This window comes from Anneissia japonica, unplaced genomic scaffold, assembly GCF_011630105.1.
Source record: "Anneissia japonica isolate Jap-2015-1 unplaced genomic scaffold, ASM1163010v1 scaffold376_len1572418_cov194, whole genome shotgun sequence".
NCBI classification, from domain to species: domain Eukaryota; kingdom Metazoa; phylum Echinodermata; class Crinoidea; order Comatulida; family Comatulidae; genus Anneissia; species Anneissia japonica.
In genome coordinates this window covers 418,336-438,258 of record NW_022741166.1, presented here as the reverse complement: position 1 = coordinate 438,258, position 19,923 = coordinate 418,336, and the positions used below count along the sequence as shown (strand labels likewise).

Genomic DNA, 19,923 nt, shown 5'->3' with positions numbered 1-19,923 from the left:
AAGAGACAGTTGCAGTATTGCTCATTAAGGAATTTTTCAGTTAAGTGTTCAGTAAACTTAAAAATTTTCTCTCAGTGTAATGCCCAATTCACCAGAAAATAGACACATTGGAGATAACTCTTCAGACATTTGTGGATTATCTTTCAAATTAGGTTTCTAGCTACCCATGATGACAGCTTCTGTGTAGTGCCTACCATGGTGAAATACAGTGGCAGACAGTTTCCTACATACCTGTATTTCACATGCTATTTTATTCACAGGCATTACATCTTATTCAAACGGTGAGGTAATTAGGGCATTGTCTTTCCCTAGGATACAAGGAACAACGACATTGGCAAGTCTTAAACTCGGTACCTCTTGCACCAAAGTTTAAATCCATATTGCACGAACTTGCCCTCTCTGTATCACTTTCATATTTAATTAGAAACACTATTGTGTGTTTTTTTTTTTTTAATATTTTTTACTTGCAGACTTTCATCCTTTCGTTTATAAATAGACTTCTTTTCAAATAGGCATTCTGTTTCAATTTCCTACTGGCGGATGAACATGGATTTATCCCGGTTGTAGTAATGAAAGTTATGAGTCTATAACGCCATTGGAACAAATTTGAAAATTAATTGCAACACAGTTTATAATTTATAAATCTGAACCTTATTGAATTATTTATTTATGTATTTTATATTCTTTTAATAAGGAAAACAATCATGTAGCCATATCAGTGTTAAGAATAACAATATTACTATTCTGATTCATGTTGTTTGGTTATGAAAGTAAACCAGTTATTAAATGTTCTTGATGGATGTGTAATTAATTACAATCTGACCTTTTAATTTTCTTGCTTCCTATTAGCCTCCCCTGTGGTTTCAACCATCAATGACATCGAGGTAGTGAGCGGTAGTGAAATCAGGGTGTCTTGTTACGCCGCAGGCTTTCCTGCACCCCTCTTCAGTTGGCTGAAAAATGGTCATGCTTTGTTGCCAAGTAGCAAAGTCAGATTCCCATCAAGTAACTCACTTTTTGTGTCTAATGCACAAAACTCTGACCAGGGTAAGTTAATAATTGATTGGTCTAACAAATTGTCTTTGAGAAACTGATCTTGATTAAGTCATAAAATTAAACAGCTTTTTGGAAAATTAAAGCGCTTCAATTTTGCAAATTTTCATTTATAAACCTCAGTTAGTCAAGCAACAGGGGTTTATAAATCACCAATATTCACGGCAGAAATATTGTTCAGTGGTTCTATAACATTGTTATTTGTGACTTGCTCTGGCAAAACCCTCTGGCATTTTCCAATTTCTCACAAGAACATTTTCATGTTTTTGCATTTTATGAAAGAAGATATATTGAAGAACATTTCTGTAAGATATTAATCACTAAATCTAACTGAAAAGTATATTACAGTTATTTTTAAAGTAAATATCTTAATAATAAACTATTGATTATTGAATCTTTGGAAGCTATTTTCTCAAAACCTACATGGCTGATATCCAATGAAATAAATTTCATGACTTTGCTAATACTCAAGCAATTTCCATCAACTAAACACTGTTTTAAAGAAGACTACTTGCAGAATCGAAAAACACCAAAAACTCAATTTTGAATTTTTCCTACAAACAGAGGGTTTTGCAAGAGCTGGCACATTTTCAAAGTGCATGTAATGAGATTATTCAAGATAAATTATCCTTCAATATCAAAACAAAGAAATAAAAATGCACTCCTTTTGTTTAATTATTTTAATTGAATTTTTTATGTTCCAGTCCTATTTTTACTCTCAAGTTTATAATTTCAGAAATTGAGCAATTCAAACAAGATCTATAAATATTGCATATCTTTCATCACATTTTCACCACTCTATTTTTACTAGAAATTAATTCAAGTTGTGGCAGACAAATTGCTGTTAAAACAAAGTTGATCTGAAGAGATAACGTCATTCATTTTATCTGTAGAACATTATATTACAACTTTATGACAGAAATTTACAAGTCAATCTTAAAGTATAACAGGAGCACATTATATGTGTCAGGGATTTTATTCCGTCATAATTCAGAACAAACTGTGTTCGTTGAAGGATTATTTTACATCATAAGCATGACTGGTGTGCAGGGGAGCCTGGTTTTAAGGAACAATCAATTAATGTGCATGAATGTGATTTCCTGTCTTAGGTACTTACATGTGTGTAGCTTCGAATGGAATTGGCAGTGACAGGGACAGCTTCTACATATCGGTTGTAGGTAAGGAAGAGGCAATTTGTAGTTGCCTGGCAATACAATATAGTCATTACAATTGCTCAAAGTTGCAGCAAATCAGGAGCTAGCTGGTTCTGACTCAGATACCATGTGCTTTTCCTCATCTTTATTTTTATTAAATTTTAAATTTGCTATGTTAGGGAAAGTAATCTATTTTTTATTGCATGTATCAATTTTACTAATACTCTTTATTATAGCAACATAGTTCAAGCATGCTTTAAACCTGTCTTTTTCTTGATCTGTAATCCATTCCTTAAGCTCTTAAGTTAGCCAGGATAAAAAAATCAAAGCTCTTAAACCTGATACCAGATTGCCTATCTGTCATGTATGATTGCACAAGTATAGTGAAACGTTATATATAATATACAGGTCAATCAGTAGGGTCATTCCCATATCAGGACTGCCTGTGATCTCTGATAAGATGGATAAAAAAAATCTAGGTTCCATGAAAGGTTTTGGGAAGTAATACTTTCTACTGACAACATATTAAAATTACGATAACTTTTTTTTTTAGACGATGTTAAATTGAAAGGTCAAATAAAGGTCACTTGTGTTTGTTGTATTTTAATATACTAAAAGGCAGGTGGTGGTATTTTTGTTTCATTTTGTTTACTATGTACCTTTATTCCACAATTATTCTCTTAAAAGAACATATGTAGTCAAATTTGACAGGGTAATAAATTTTATTATTTCTATTATTGTTATTTTTAAGAAAATATTTTATGTGGTAGTATAGTTCAGTGGTAGTCTTCCCTTGGCTAGGTCCGAAGCTCCCATTTCTGCCATCTACCTCCACATATGGATGTTGTATGGATGTCTGTTATGTAGTAGGAATTTATAATTATACCTTTAGTTAATTGGAGAGACCAGAGGTCACCTTAAGTCATTCATAACATTAGATGTTTGCTATGTATACAACAGATATATGACTAACATATCCATAAACCTGATTGTGCATTTTATCTTTATAGCCAAGCCTGGCCCACCGCAGATTCAGGTGGTAGTTGCTGTGAATCACATGTCTGTTAATCTGACTTGGGTGCCTACTGGCGATGTGACAGATTCTAAGCAATACACTGTACAGTACAAGCAAATGTAGGTTTTAATTTAAAAATCATTTGGCTTTAGATGTTTATACATACAATTACATTCATAGGCTTAGCCAGCGAGCCGTCCGACCGTCTTTTGGACGGCCTACATTTATTTAAGACGGCCACTTTTACCATGACGGCTTGGATGGCTTGGCCTAATCAACTCATCCTAGCCTAATTGGGCCTGGTCTGCTTTAGCAAATTCTTTATATTCTTCAAGTCTATCATATGTTATATTAAACGAAAGCTAAATAATATTTACGTTGGATAAAAACAACATTTATTGATTGAATGTACGTTGTTTTCATACAGGTACTAATATTTGGTGAGGATTCCCAAAGATGGGCGTGGCCCCGAGTGGGCGCCAACCGCCCATCGGATCTGTGCCATGCCCACTGGGCCATGCCCATTTTGGACGGCCTATTTTGTTTTTCTTGCTAAATCCCTGATTACATTATAAGACATATGCAAAGAAGTGTGTAAGGGCTAACAATTATTGTATTCCATTTCTCTCCACAGTATATCTGCTTTATGGGTGACCTATGCTGACAATATAGTATCAACACCTGGTATCCAGAGCTACGTCGTCAGTGGATTAATAGAGTCCCAGACTTACATGTTCCGTGTGTTTGCAAAGAACAGCATCTCTGTTTCTAATCCTAGCACTGTAGCCACCTTTATGACACCATCAGTTTCAGGTAATTCATCTCAAGAGTATCGTTGTTTCTAGCAATATTGATTATTGTATTTTCTTTATATATATTCAGCAAATTCAATTGAAGTATTTTGGTCTTTGTTTTAATTTATTTTACTGTAAGTTATGATGCTGATGGACTTTTCGATATGCAAGACAAAATGGCTCGAAAATACCCAATGGTTGTCAAATCAAAGCTGTTTTTGAGTTTAGTTTTACAGCTTTTCTCTTTTGCTTCATTTATATTGTCATGCACCCAGAAGTTATCTCAATGTGAAAATGTGATGTGCTATATGAATCAACAATTATTTTTTCATTTACACATTTTCAACTCAGTAACAACTTGTTGTGTTTTTTTTTTATTTCCTTAAAGGCCCCTCTGCACCTAGAAACTTACAGGTGCGTTCAGGCAACTCATCAGCTGTTGCTCTCACTTGGGAGATTCCTTCAACAAGATATGCTCCGATTCACAAGTATGAGGTCAACTATTATCCAAGTTTAACAATGACAGGTAAACAAAAGTCATACGAAATCTCTATTTTACCAACAACAGTATAAAAATAAAAACCTATCGGTTTGTTTCCCTAATACACTCCACTTAATAGAAAATTTACAGACCTTAAAGGAAAAGTAGAGGACAAAACATAAGAAAAAACAGAAGGAGGATAAAAAAAAATTAAATAGTAAAGATGGATTACATTACCATCCATGCTCAAACATACTGAAACTCAATATTAAATTGGCTGTGGTTCAGCATCTAGAGGCTGTAAGACTGTAAGGATGATAAACTCCAGTTTTATCAAAGAAAAAAAACTGGAGTGCCATATGTGACATCATTGATTGTATATCACCAACATTTAATGGATTCTTTTAATTAAAAAGCAATCAATAATTTAAACCTTTCAGATCAAAAGGTAGTTGAAATTGCTGGAGGCGTTGAGCCAACTGTAGAAGAAACCATAACAGGACTGATGGCGGGGACGAGCTATTCTTTTCGAGTGCGAGCTTCAACCGTGACAGCGGGCCTGGAGCAGTGGGGTGACTACTCAATTGTGACTATGTTCACCACTAGCCCAGCTCGTAAGTATTAACCGATTGATTTTTTTAGTAACATACATTGGGAACAACCTTTTACTAATTACAGATAAATGTTTTGTTTTTTTTAGTTTTCTTACAAATTTGTAGAACTATAGCATTGAAATGGATACTAGTCACTACGTTCATAAATACACAAAACTACATTTATTAACTATCCATATGTGTAATTCTCATCACAACTTTTATACCTCTCTAAGGAATAAAAAAGAGAAAAAAATAAATCAGGCTGGGAAATATGTGATGTCTCCAATTGAACTTTTTCCAGTCATGGTTATTAGATTAACATCCTATCAGATTTCAATCAGTCTGCTATCATCTTCATTTAAGACATCGACATCTTACAAGATTAAAGTATTTAGCCCTGCATAGGCTATCAGGATTTTTTTTCAGATTCAACAGACACTACAGTATTTGATTTTTTTTTTAAATTACAAATTCTTAAAATGGCCTTTTAGCATGGAACATAACATCATACAATTTTGGTATGCCAACATTTACAGAGATTATTCTTCTCAGTTAATGTTCATGATTTCCATGCTAAAATGAGTGAGTAATGCACATTCTCAGATTTCACGTTAGGGATTTACTAGTATCCTTAGGCCTGACACTTATTTTTTTTTTCCATGATATCAGTATCAATGTCAGTGTATATGTGGGTGACTGGTACATCAGCTGCCAATTATTGAGGAATGCACTCCCCAGGAAGCTGGGCATGTGTTTTAATGTCTATAGTAATAATGAAATACATAGAGGTCATGTTAAGTAAAGTTACCCAATTGTTTCTAGTTGGAAACTAGAACATTTTTGCTAGGCCTCTGTGTATCCATGGCAGCTGTAATGTTGCATCACACCTTGGTGTGCATTGGATAGTATACCTTGTACATGGATTATTTTGTACATGGGATTAATGGCACATTAAAAGGGAAAGCAACTTGATAGAGTAGGACTACAGACACAAAGATTTTCATAGCTCAGAGCACACATAGTGGTCACCACAAGTGTTTACCAATTGCTCTATGTTGCTCTGGATTATGTAGTAAGCAAGATTGCTACTAATGCTGCAAGCAGACATCTCTATATGCCATGAGTGAGCCATTTAAAATGTCAGTCATTAAATATATGGAAGTAGCAAGCACACTTAAGGATTTTGGAGGATGTGACTTACTCCAAGCATAATCTTTTGAAGTATTGGTCAGATTATCTGCTAGGTACTCTTAAATGCTTTCCAAGGCTTGAAGTGACTCAGTGACATAATGGATGAAGATGGGATTATTGAAAAAAAAAAAGAATAAAAAATGGCTACACCAGACTGGAATGACATAAGCAAAATATCTTCATGCACCATTTCTTGGTAGTAGCTTATTTAAAATTTAATAAACCAAGTTTAAATATTAACTTAACAGGCATGTTGCATAGTAACTACCAGAAAAGTGTACAGTTTGTGTACAACACCCACAATACAATAGAAGTAAAAAAATATATATATATAAAATAGAACACTAGTAATGACCATTGCATGGCAACATTTTAAACTATGCTATTAAAATAATCAATAAAAAGTGGCCTAAGTAAATAATAATAATAATTTTTATTATTATTGTTCTTGTTATTGCTATTCATATCAACAACATTCATTCAGAACTGGATAATACCAGTTACCAGTTTGAATGATATATTTTTATTTATAAATTTATATTTCTGACCTTTTCCTTATTTTGCCCCTGTTCTATCTAACTTAGTTTTGAGGTTGTACTACATATTATGTGCTAAGGGTCATCTATTTCATCCACAGCTCCTGCTGTTTCCCCATCCAATATTGGTCTTCTCAGCACCTCGCCAACTACTATCAAACTTACTTGGACCGTGAGTAATAAAATCTGACTATTAATCAATTTCTAATATAGTTTCTCAGTTCAAATTTACAATGTGAAATTTATTTTTAGGATTTGTTCATGTTATTTGAATACCTTCATTTGAATGTACCATTTATAATACTTTATGATTTTTTTTAAAATACTCCACCAGAAGATAGTCTTTAAGCAAGAGATAATTATGTTGATGATAACATTACTTCTTACAGGAAATCCCAGCAATGTTCTTATCTGAACCGTTACTTGGTTACAACATTGAGTACAGCACTAGTGCTATTACCAAGACCTTAAGATTGTCAGGCGTCACTACAAAGGCAACATTGACAAACTTGCAACACTATACTTTGTACACGATTCGGATCCAGGGTTTTAGTGAATCTGGATTTGGACCATATAGCTCTCCGATGACAGTACAAACACTACCTGGAGGTAATAAGCTATTATTTTTATTTATGCCACATAAAATATCAAAATACAAAACAAGGTCATGTAAGCATGGAAGCAATGATTACTGATTTGTTTAACTATTAGTCAAACAAATATTTTATTTGTAGAAAAACAGGAAAGTCACTTTTATTTAAATAATTTTTTTATGACTTAACAGTTGTTATCTTTGCATTATTATTTGAATGCAACAACCAATCTTCAATAACTGTTAGTTATTGAAAGGTGTATTTGAGGACAGTTAATTTAGATTATGGTTTTGAAAATACGCAACATTATAGAGTACCACAGTTGTGTCGTTATGACGCCAGGTGGCACTCTCTGTTATCAACAGACGTTGGTAACTGTCCATTACCCCTGAATGACTTCATAGGCTTTCTGGAATAGGCATTTTAAAATCTAATATTTTACCATCAAAATGTACTAAAGACACAAAAGCTTGCATTATATTAGTTATCAAACGCACTTTTACTCATCAATTACAATTTTAAAATAAAATAGTAAGATACAACATCTTAATAAGTACATTAGAAATTGGGATTAATGGTTTGTCAGTGAAGAAAACGGCGTCTGGTTGAACGCTTTTTGCAAAGATAGCAGCAGAGTAGTATCAGACGGTATCGTGACGTAACAATGTAGTACTCTATGCTAACCTTGGTTGTGCTTAGTTTTTTATTTGTTATATTCTTTGCAGCACCCTCATCAGCACCGACTGCTTTAACTGCAAGTGCTACCAGTCAGACAAGTCTCCAAGTCTCATGGAATGTAAGTTGTTGTGTCATTAGTTGCAACCATTTGTTTTGCATAAAATCGATTTTTTTATAAATTTTAAATTATTTTTTATTTTAAAACCTCTATTCTCCAGAAAAATTGCACACATTGAGCGGTACTTAGTTAAGCCTGGTTTCCATAGTATCAAAGTCACTAACAGCTTTTTTTACTGCAATACTCGCACTGCGTAGCTGTCTCCAACGCAATCGGAACGCTCCCTGGTTCAACTGACCAATTGGCCTCGCCAAAGGAGTCGGGAAAAACGTGCAGCGATTTTTATGGAAGTCAGGTTTTATTCTCCAAGAAGACTTGGTCCCACTTAACTGAACAATGAATACGATGTGTCTTCCACTAGTGCTGAAGGCTACTGGTCGAGGTGCTCCTGCCTTGATACTCTGTTAAAAATGGTCCCATTGTAACTATGTTTCTACCCATTGGTTACAGGGTGTTTCTGAGGCCACAGGTAATGGCCCTTTGTCTGGTTACATTGTGCACTACCAACACCTTTTGGACCAGGTTTTGTTCAACATCACTGTACGTGCTCCACAAACCTCCACCAATATCTCAGGTTTGTACTCAATATTGTGTAAAATATTGTTTTGTTTTAGTTATATGTTTATAAAATTAGAGACTGGTTTTATTTATACTTCATATTTGTTTGAAAATAATTGTTTTTTTAAATCTGTGAATAAGTTTTTTTTTTATTAATCATCAACATTATCAGCTTCACTGTGATATATAGAATAATTGTTTTTTCTAACATATGATATAAGAAGCATTTTGTAAATATTTTTTGAATTCACAGAATCAGTAGGTTTTACATCTTGAACAAAACTTAATAGTTCTTGGATAAATATGTATATGCAGTTCAAAGAAGACAGAGCCAGCTCTGTAAATTGGAATGTGTATGTTGTGATTTCAAGGTCTAACTAGTACCATTATAATTATAATTAATAAATAATGTGTTTTACATAAACTTGATGATGTACTATAGGACTGCAAGCTGGCAACAGTTACATATTGCAAGTTTCAGCATACAACCAAGTTGGAACTAGAATTGTAGAGGGGCCAAGAACAGAGTCCATAACAGCTACCACAATGGATGGAAGTAAGATCTAAATGTTACTAGTCTTATTCCTACTGTACTTTTAGATAATATTTATAGATAAAGGCTTATTTCCATGTATGCAAATTACAGTTTATAACCAGTAGAACTAGTGCCTAACCAGTAGCTACATCTGTACTCAACAATTTTATATCATTCAATATTTATTCAGTTAGACATACCTTCTCCAAAACTAAATTAACCAATTTATATGCAAATGCTTCTGTTGTTTGAAAATTTATTGAAATACTTTTTTCTACATATTAAAAATAGAAATATTTACAATTTTTGAATGTTTTTAAACGTCATTTGCAGTTCCTGGTCCAGTGCGTAATGTAGCAGCTACACCTGGCCCAACATTTCTTGTGATACGATGGTGGTCACCTGAACAAAATAATGGTGAAATATTGGATTATACTTTAGAGTACAAACGTATAAAACCAACAATAGCTAATAGACAAGGTAAGAATGGGTTTGGCTTTTAATAATTATGTAACAGCTTTTACAGTCTGAAGTAAGGTACTATTTCCACAGGAATTTTTTAAGATCATTTACAGATATTTAATATAATTACAGATAATAATAGATTTATGATGGTATCAGATAATCAATTGCTAAAATACATGACCTAATTAATACTGATTGTTATTCTGATTGGTTAATAATATTTTGTTTTTAAAAATATATATTGTGTCCTATCTTGTTCCAACACAGGGTCTTTGAACCAGCAGATTGTATGGGCCAATGCTACTTCTGGTGTCATAGTGACAAATGGGCTGGTATATAAATTGGAAGGTCTACTGCCTAACAGCACTTATAGGGTGTCCATCAAAGCTAGGACATCAGCAGGCCTAGCTGAGGAGGCAATTGTCAATGATTTCACAACAGGTTGGTCAAACTTACACGAGGCTTTATTTTTCCAACAGTTCTTCTGATTTGTACATAGTTTGATTGATTTTGCTTATTAGTAGTGTACAAGTGGCCAGATTAAATTTTTTGATGGGAAGCCAATACAGTCGTACCACTGTCTCTGATATCTAATAACATGTGAAGTCATATTTAGTTTCCGAAATTCAATCATATATGTTTCTTAATATATTGTTAAGATACAGCCTGTATTTTCATTACCACGATTTATAATTTTTTCCTTCTGTTTCTTGCCTAGGTGAAATAGCTGTTACTGCAGCACCGTCGGGGCTTCCTCCCTCCTCTACTACTCCAGATAGTGGTATTAACATACCAGCAACAGATTCAGCACAAGAAGAAAACACATCCCCACTTAGCTTCCCTAACAAGTAATTCAGAACTGGTTATGACTTATTTTAATGTTGTGTATATTTACAGTAGTTATCAAGTCAATAGTAATCATCTAATTAGTTCTAATAACAATTTATTGCCAAGTCGTTGTTTTCTACGTATTAAACTTTATAATAGTTTACATAAAAATGTTGGTTCGAAAATTTATTACAGGGATTCTCTGCTTATAATATAATAATAATTCTGGATTTATATAGCGCCTCACGTTGTCACAACTTTGAGGCACTTAACAACAGCATAAAAGAAAAAAATAATTAATTAATTAATTAACAGGCTAATACAGTATATAAAACAAGATAGTAATGTACAAGTGCACCATTAATTATTTACCTGATTTATTTTAGAGTTTAGTTCAACAATTAATGCTTCAGTTTATTTCTGTGTTTTTTATAGTTTTTAATTAGCTTGCACATCTAAATTACTATTAACTTAATATTTACCTGGTTTATGTTTGAGCTCAAAATGCATATAAAAAGATACTGTCAGTTTTATACATCTCCATAAACAACATTATCACTGTAACCAATTGAAAAGTGATGGAGGAGAGAGGTTTTGGTTTCTTAAACTATTTTGACAACATTTGACAGCAGATAAAATCAAATTCAATCTCAATGCATGTATTGGCAACTATTGTATGTTCCACTTCTTAGTAGGAGAGTATATAGGCTAGTATAGTCTCCATGTGAAATGACAAGGCAGTAAAAGCAAAAGCAATAATTAAAAAAATTAGATTCTGGAATTTTGACAACAGTGACGTTGGTTAGATAATTACCTAACAGAAAATTATATAAGAGTTGCACACCAACTCCCAATATCTGTTGTTTATACTGTAGTCTTTTTGATACTGCAGGACAAGTTTGATCATATTCATTTGCTGTGTGGTGTTAGCTGGGGTGGCCTTTGCAATGGCCGCTGTTGTGCTCCTTGTATGGTGCAAATCTTTGGAGGACAACAACTTGAAGCGAAAGTCAGCATCATTTTGTAAGTTTTTGAACCTTGTTTGTGCCTCAGTAATTCATTGATTGGTAAAACATACCTTTGTATTGGGAATGAATAAGGTACAGACTTGAGGTTGTTTTCGAACTACAGACCCTGGGTTCAAAACCTTCCCTCATCTTTTTTATTTTATCAGAATCATTTTTCTTTATCTACTTGCTTCTAAGTTTCATTATTTGATGTTATTGATTTTTTCTATTGAACCAATCACTGATGATTTTGATTTCAGTGTTACCCAATGAACAGCTTTCAGGTGGGGGAAGCAGTGCAGCTAGTGACCATGTTGCCATGACAACACAGTTATCCACCTCTGGTATTTCTACTATGTAAGTAAAACATTAGTTGCTATTTACTGCTGCTACAAATATTTCTGCCAAAAATGCCACTATTAGTTTTATTGAATAAAGTTAGCCTTTTTGGTATAATTTGTAAAGCATTTTGAAGAGGTATAATTGAAAATGTGCTGTTGTTATTATTTTTGTAGTTTTTATTAATCTTTAACCAAAATGAACATTATTGTTTATTTGATCTGTTACAAAATTTTCTCTGACCTGTGCAGAACTCAAGGTAGAACGGATGTTCAATTTGTAGAGCCTTTCACCCCAGAAAGTAAACCTGTTGTCGCCACTAGTCCTACACCCACCACAAATGGACATCAGAGACATTTCCAGACAATGACCCCTCAACCTGTCTCTTATACACATCTAGATGTGTATAAGAGACAGTTTATACTGTAGTCTTTTTGATACTGCAGGACAAGTTTGATCATATTCATTTGCTGTGTGGTGTTAGCTGGGGTGGCCTTTGCAATGGCCGCTGTTGTGCTCCTTGTATGGTGCAAATCTTTGGAGGACAACAACTTGAAGCGAAAGTCAGCATCATTTTGTAAGTCTTTGAACCTTGTTTGTGCCTCAGTAATTCATTAATTGGTAACATATACCTTTGTCTTGGGAATGAATAAGGTACAGGCTTGAGGTTGTTTTCGAACCACAGACCCTGGGTTCAAAACCTTCCCTCATCTTTTTTCTTTTATCAGAATCATTTTTCTTTATCTACTTGCTTCTAAGTTTCATTATTTGATGTTATTGATTTTTTCTATTGAACCAATCACTGATGATTTTGATTTCAGTGTTACCCAATGAACAGCTTTCAGGTGGGGGAAGCAGTGCAGCTAGTGACCATGTTGCCATGACAACACAGTTATCCACCTCTGGTATTTCTACTATGTAAGTAAAACATTAGTTGCTATTTACTGCTGCTACAAATATTTCTGGCAAAAATGCCACTATTAGTTTTATTGAATAAAGTTAGCCTTTTTGGTATTCTAAATTTGTAAAGCATTTTGAAGAGGTATAATTGAAAATGTGCTGTTGTTATTATTTTTGTAGTTTTTATTAATCTTTAACCAAAATGAACATTATTGTTTATTTGATCTGTTACAAAATTTTCTCTGACCTGTGCAGGACTCAAGGTAGAACGGATGTTCAATTTGTAGAGCCTTTCACCCCAGAAAGTAAACCTGTCGTCGCCACTAGTACTACACCCACCACAAATGGACATCAGAGACATTTCCAGACAATGACCCCTCAACCTACTAGAATTCAATCAGCTTCACCAAATCTATATGCACCTAGGAGGCCAGCACCAAAAACTCCAAATGGTAAGCGATTGTATTCCACCACTGTCTTGTTTCAAGCATTGAAAAAGGTTCAGTTTCTCCCTCCAATTTGAGATCACTTTGGGACACTGAAAATGTTACGTGATATCGGTGTTCGGCCTCCAATTAGATGGTTAGTTTGTTTTTAAAAATGGATGATTGTTATTTGTATCTTGGAAAAAGTCTCGAATTAGAGGAGTCTCAAATTGGAGTGTGCAATGTATTTCATCTTTAAAGATAATACTTAACTTGACCTCTGGGGTAGTTAAATATTATATTTCAGTTCAAATTTTAAAATTATATTTTTTGTTGGGGGACCTATGGCAATCACAGTGCAGCACCTACCGACATGTAGCAAATACAAATGGATACAAACATTTTTCTGTAGCCCACCTAACTCTCATGTGAGGGTTGTTCCAAGAGCTGAGGGATCAGATCTATCTTTAATTCTCTATATCCTAGCATCTTTTACCTGGTGCCCTTTCATGTGTTATTTGATTTATTGATCAACAATGTTTTTGCAAATGAACAAACTATTGATTCATTCCTCAGGTGGTTAATCATTATGCATCAGTTTATCATTATGGACAGTAGCTGCCATAATTTGCTATGTATACTCCATTTTATAGAGATTTTAGTTGATGTTATCGATTGCATCCTGAGTTATGGGAGTCACATCTATGTATTATAAAATACAATAACCTTCCTGTTTGAAACCACACCATCTGAAATAATCTACAAGTAATGAATAGTAGACTCATGACAAGTTCTTCAAACACAATCAAATATTATTCATCGTATTGCTGTGTAAACACACTTACCATTTCAACTACACTGTTGTAATAGCGCATACTGCACCAACAATCCGCACACACACAGCTAAATGTAGTACACGCACAGATGATCATATCACTATAGCAACCGATGACTACTTCAATAGTTTAATTGTAAAACTAACATTAAAAGACAGCGATTTAATTTTAAAGCAATTAGAATAGTGCTTATCTATACACTATGTGGAAGTGATTATACTTAGGCTTATTAGCTCATGATACAATTCATAGTTCCATTCTTCAATTTACATTCTAAAATTTATACTTTGTGTTGTTCAGGTGTGAATGGTGCTGCTGGTGCAAAACCTCTGTCTGCTAAACTTCAGGCAGAAGACACATCACCCGAGAGCTTAGATCTTCTATTTACAGAGGTAAGAATCATACAACCATATGCATATTATTGATATTTGTTTCCACCAATCATAAAAAAAAAATATCAATTTGATGTTTATTTGTTTGCACTTGTTGTTTTAACCCTATCATTAATGAAGAATTCATTAATTAACAAAACATTAATTATAAATAATCATAAATAACAATATAATCATTTTTTCAATGTTATTTTCATTTGTACTTTGTTGATGTTGCATCATGGAGCAAAACCAATTTCTATGTTTCTGACAAATGATAATAAAGTGTATGTGTATCTGTAGTCAGAAAGATACCGTCATCTAATGTATTACCTCATTAAGTAAATTAATTAATATGAAGGATAGTGTCAGAAAAATGCTGCCAACCTTGATCTGGTTCATAAACAATCATCAATTGTCCTTCCCAGATATCGGGAAATCTGGTGCATCAGCAGAATCTCGCAGCCATTGCATCACTCCTGGACCAGGAAGAGGAACAACCTGCACCAGTTGATGATGCCTCCTCATATATGATCACAAAACAGCGGACAACGTTATGATTATGTTTTAATGTGCGTGTGAGTGGGTGCGTTTTCATCATTACCTTCATGGCATTCAATGAAGATTTATATAACATTTTATATAACACATTTCATTTAATATTATGTGAATAGAATTTGGTGAACATACATTATATAACAGTATTACATAAAGTTATATAATGTACTAGGAAGATTTCGTTGTATTATATAAATGTATTATGTGTTGCATAATATATTTACAAGATTTGCTAATCATTTAGCATTACACTCATCATTTTTATGATTATCCTAAAAAATATAGTGTATAACAATTATATTATATTATATAAGTAGGCCTATGTGGTAAGCCCCTCTACTGGATCTGCCCATCTAATCAATCATAGTTCAACTTCATTTGAATAAGATTCATGATCGTTAAAGCTGAGCACTCACTGCGGCCCGATGGTCGTCAGCCGCCACGATTCCAGGGAGAACAGAGCTCGACAATGGGCGTGCAACGATTCATTTTTAATGACGGTTCGTTCAGTCAGCCATTGACAATCAGTCGAGGGCGTCTCTGCGTCTAGCGTTTACAGGGAGCAGATTTTGATTCGTCGGCCGATCGTCGCTATGACTTGTAAGACGCAGTGTTTGCCCTGCTTAAGATACCAGTAATCCCTATTACATTGCATTTTTATACTACTGTATATGTTTTCCCCTTCTGGAAGTTGTGAAAAGTTTTTGCTGTTAGTTTGGTGTAAAGATTAATACAGTTCTCCCTCCAAGGAAAGACTCCTCTAATGTAGAACCACCTCCAATTAAAGACCACTTTTCTGTGGTCCCAAATTAACAAATTTCTTTTATCTTTATTATTCTAATTAGAGACCAAAGCTGCTAAAGACTATGGAAACCCCAGTCCCAAAAGTGGTCTTTAATTGGAGGGAGACCTGTAATGTAAATAAATAAATTTAAATTATCAATCATTTAACAGTGCTTGAGTTTGTATTGACGGATGCTAGGTCATTTGGTTAACTTTGGTTAACAACCTGCTACATTGGCAAACAGTACTTTGCTAAGCCATAATCAAGATTAAAGAGAATTGTAACATCAAACATGTTTAATTCCCATATCTTTCTCTTTTTTTGTTTTTTTTATTTCATTTTATGTTCATTCCTTACCCCATATTATTTATATTTTTATATTGTAAATATTTATTATTTAAAAAATATTTCAAGAAGGGAACTCTTGCAGAAGTAGTAATGCAGCAACTTTGTTTCTAGGACTAAAGACCTTATAGTAAGTTTGGACATGACAAACCCAGAGGCAGATCAAAAAGAAAGGGTATGGGGCCCGTTCTGACTCCAACAAATTCAGCAGTGAAAAAATTGCCTTTTAGGCCAATAAACTTATAAGTATTATAAAAACCAAATAACTGATTTTGTAAAATACTTTTAAATATCATTTGTGGCTATTTTTGCATATTTAAAAACTGTTTTCCAAAGCATATGAGTTTATTACGTTTATAAGATCAGCGAATTGTTTCATTTTATATATTACCTATAGTTTTTATAAGCTGTAGTTTTTATCAGATTTTCTATGTCATACACCGTCCTTTTGTAGATCCCTCAAAACAGCCATTGTAATTTTTTAAAGTGCATCCATTTAACTGTATTCACAGTGGTTGTCACCGTTGTATATTTTGTTAGTATTTAAAGATTGTCTACTTAATGTACTCCGTCCTTTTTAAAATATTGGTAATACTTGTTATATAACCTATATTTTGTTAGTATTTAAAGCTTTTCTATGTCAATCTCTCATATTTACATTTTTGGATGCAACCATGTGAAGATGTATCATTTTATAATAGAATAACTGTATTTTTAATCTTGTAGTTTTTGTCAATGCATTTTCTATTTCATACGTCATCCTTTTTTAGAACATTCAAGACAATCATAATAACGTTAAAAGTGTATTTTACTAACTGGTTTGTGAACACACTTTATGTTAGCAATATTTGTTATAACAAAGTATTTTACTTTCACTAAATAAATTCCATCCTTTTTTAGTTTAATGCAGTCATCTAAACAAATATTTGTACCCTATTTATTGGACACGCATCTCTAAGTTGGTAATACACCTACCTCTATAGAAAATAACAGTATATTTTGATAGCATTTAAAGATTCTCTTTAAATGCTATCAAAATGCTTACACTCTGTCTTAATTATTCCTTTTTTATATCTGTAATTTGTAATACATAGAAATTTTAAATATCATTTCAGTATTTTTTTAGGTTGTACTTAAAAATAACATTGTCCATCCTATGATGGTAGCATTTAAAGATTCTCTGTCTTATTTATTCCTTTTTTATGTCTGTAATTTGTAATACATAGAAACCTTGAATATCATTTCAGTAATTTTTTAAAATTTGTACTTATTAACATTGTCCGTCCTTTGATAATTCATCTGCAATGTTGTGAAAATAATTCATTTATAAAAAAGTATGATATTGAAAATAATATATAAAGAAACGTATCAATACTCAAAAAGTATTGTTTGTATTTTCAGTATTTTTTTAGTTCTTTTCCTGCCCAAAATTTCTGTGAGTACTGGTTTTGATTCTTAATTTCTATTAAATTATCGGTAATAGCTACAAAAAAAAATGGTATATTGAAGAAGATATTATGTACATTGGTATGAGATATACCACAATGTGATTTCTCTTGTTATTGTTTTACATCACTTTTGTATGTAGCTTTTTAGTATAAATAATTTATATTGCTATTTTTGCAGGATAATAAAAAGAACTAGAATTAATTAATAATTTTCAAAAGCATCATCTGTAAAAACACTGTAAAGTCAGATGTATACACCTTATGGTTAAAAAATGAAACATATCAAGCAAAAGGTCATTCTATCAGCATTTTTGAACTGGAACAACTTACTATTAACCTAACTCTGAACTTTGAGATTTTCAGCCAAATTACTGTGTTTTATAAATACTCCCACATAGATATAGTTCTCATTAATGATTTTCTTACATTTTTTATTTTCCATCTTCAAATTATGTTCAACTATTGTATTTTTATGTTATTTGTTATGCGATTTATTCTGGACCAGTGGCTTTTCCATTAATTTGCTATTTAGAATAAACTTTAAATATTGAACGAAAGTTCAGATTGAAATATGAATGAAAAGGTATATAATTAAGAAGAATGTTGGATTAATTTCTATAATTCATTATAATAATACAACGTTTAAATTGTTAGTGCAACTTAAAAAATTTTAATTTAATAATTTTGGAAAAAAAACCACTTAAATAAAATAAAATGAAATAGAGTTGAACTGAATTGTATATATTTCTTGCTTTTAAGATATAATGCTATAGATGAATACCAACATTAATGACCAAATATATATATATATATATTTATTTATGTAACTATATAATATATGTATAGTTTATGTAACTATACAAATATAAAATTTTGCATGGTGCCTTACACTTATGCGCAATTTTTTTCTATAGATCAAATCATATTTCCAATATTTATGTTTGTGCTACCTTGTCTGAAAAAAAATTGTATCTTTGATAAACACCTTGTTGATAAATTGTCTTTCTTGTAAACAGTACTTAACATTCACCTTATTGGTACAAATTGCATAGGCAATCAATATATATTTCTTAAAGGGTTCATAATTGTATTCTTTTATGCAGTCATAACATGGATACTTAACCTCTAGTAATAGAGATGATAGATTTTTTTTTTACAATTGAAGGTTGGTTTTTTTCTTCATCTTTTGGTAAACAGAAAGACACAAGCAATAGATAATGTAATATTAAACTATCAAATGTTATTTACTACTTAAAAGCAGAAATTATATTTCTGTTTGTTTTGCTTTGGAAGCTTTTATATTTGTTATCTGCATCTATTTTTAAGATTGGTGTGTTGTTTGTTGAACTTTTCTTGATGTTTTGTGCAATGGTATACTGTATATTTGTATCAGCTGCTTACATGGGAATGAATATACAGTACTTGCTAATAACTGAATAAAACTGCAAGATTTAGTACCTATGTGTTAATCTTCAAAGTATTTCATTTAGCTTTAGTATATTGTATATATATATATATATATATTACCATATATACTTGTGTATAAGGCTACCCGTGTGTAAGTTTGAGAAGATTTGTGGACGATTTTTGTATGTTGGGTGTATAGGACGCCCCCACTTGTTTCATCATCAATATTCCTCATTTTGCTACTTTTGATACTGCATCTAGCTGGCTAAAAACGGAACCAAATGTGGGGCCAATCTTCCAAATAATACCATTTTATAGGCTTTTAAATGTTCATCGTAATCTTAATTTCGCACATTTAAAATTTTGCTCATTCATACTAACAGTAGCTTCATTTCAGTTGTAGTAAATTTGTGTGTTACAGATGGTCCGCACATAAAGACAAACTCAAAAATTATTTTAAGTTGCGCATATAAGACCTGTTTTTCGATCGTAATTTGCTATTTTAAGCCTTGTCTTATACGCGAGGATATAGGGTATGATAAATTGAATCTGTATAATGGTTTAATAGAACCCTAAACTGGCCGGGTCCTGCACAACCTCCAAGACAAAGCGTATAAAGTCCATAGATGATTAGGCTGTAATACCACCAAGCAGTCAGACCTCTGATAGAGGTAGAATCACTCTAAGCAAGTACTCTTTCACAATAAAAAAAAAAGTGCTGATGTAACTGTAAATGTTTGGGTTTTCCATTTGAGCACTCAACCCCACCCCACCCCCTCCCCCGACCTTGTTTACTGTTATACCTTATTTATTTGAATGTTTTATTTTAACGCCATCTCTAGAGCCTCATTTGAAATAACGCCTCCCTCAAACATATGCCCCCCCCCCCCCCCCCCCCCCCCCCCCCA

At 32.8% G+C, this 19,923-nt stretch overlaps 2 protein-coding genes across 3 annotated transcripts in view; both read left to right on the top strand.

Annotated features, from left to right (window-relative positions):
* The window catches only part of LOC117118593 (Down syndrome cell adhesion molecule-like protein 1), a 32,860-nt gene extending 20,490 nt beyond the window's left edge, over positions 1-12,370 (top strand). Inside the window, exons 14-30 of the mRNA XM_033263223.1 lie at positions 850-1,047; positions 2,163-2,231; positions 3,218-3,341; positions 3,857-4,035; positions 4,405-4,542; positions 4,938-5,111; positions 6,922-6,992; positions 7,210-7,429; positions 8,139-8,209; positions 8,660-8,783; positions 9,210-9,323; positions 9,636-9,782; positions 10,035-10,208; positions 10,486-10,615; positions 11,488-11,618; positions 11,863-11,959; positions 12,193-12,370. Of these exons, the coding sequence (XP_033119114.1) occupies positions 850-1,047; positions 2,163-2,231; positions 3,218-3,341; positions 3,857-4,035; positions 4,405-4,542; positions 4,938-5,111; positions 6,922-6,992; positions 7,210-7,429; positions 8,139-8,209; positions 8,660-8,783; positions 9,210-9,323; positions 9,636-9,782; positions 10,035-10,208; positions 10,486-10,615; positions 11,488-11,618; positions 11,863-11,959; positions 12,193-12,370 (2,339 nt within the window). The remainder of the gene's footprint in view (positions 1-849; positions 1,048-2,162; positions 2,232-3,217; positions 3,342-3,856; positions 4,036-4,404; positions 4,543-4,937; positions 5,112-6,921; positions 6,993-7,209; positions 7,430-8,138; positions 8,210-8,659; positions 8,784-9,209; positions 9,324-9,635; positions 9,783-10,034; positions 10,209-10,485; positions 10,616-11,487; positions 11,619-11,862; positions 11,960-12,192) is intronic.
* Positions 12,366-19,069, top strand: LOC117118588. Of its 2 annotated transcripts, none has more exons than XM_033263207.1 (5): positions 12,366-12,518; positions 12,763-12,859; positions 13,097-13,293; positions 14,403-14,494; positions 17,562-19,069. In XM_033263207.1, the coding sequence occupies exons 1-5, from the start codon at positions 12,443-12,445 to the stop codon at positions 17,610-17,612; spliced, it is 513 nt and encodes a 170-aa protein (XP_033119098.1). In that variant the 5' UTR covers positions 12,366-12,442; the 3' UTR covers positions 17,613-19,069. The 2 variants fall into 2 exon arrangements, with proteins under 2 accessions (XP_033119098.1, XP_033119097.1); XM_033263206.1 differs by having other exon boundaries at positions 14,902-19,069.
* The last annotated feature ends 854 nt before the right edge of the window (positions 19,070-19,923 follow it).

What these genes read in the sequence shown, in the direction of transcription:
- LOC117118588 (XM_033263206.1), top strand. Translation starts at nt 12,443, where the DNA reads ATGGCCGCTGTTGTGCTCCTTGTATGGTGCAAATCTTTGGAGGACAAC. An exon ending in ACCTCTGGTATTTCTACTAT is followed by an intron (nt 12,860 to 13,096) that starts GTAAGTAAAACA and finishes TGACCTGTGCAG; the next exon opens with GACTCAAGGTAGAACGGATG. An exon ending in AGCACCAAAAACTCCAAATG is followed by an intron (nt 13,294 to 14,402) that starts GTAAGCGATTGT and finishes TGTGTTGTTCAG; the next exon opens with GTGTGAATGGTGCTGCTGGT.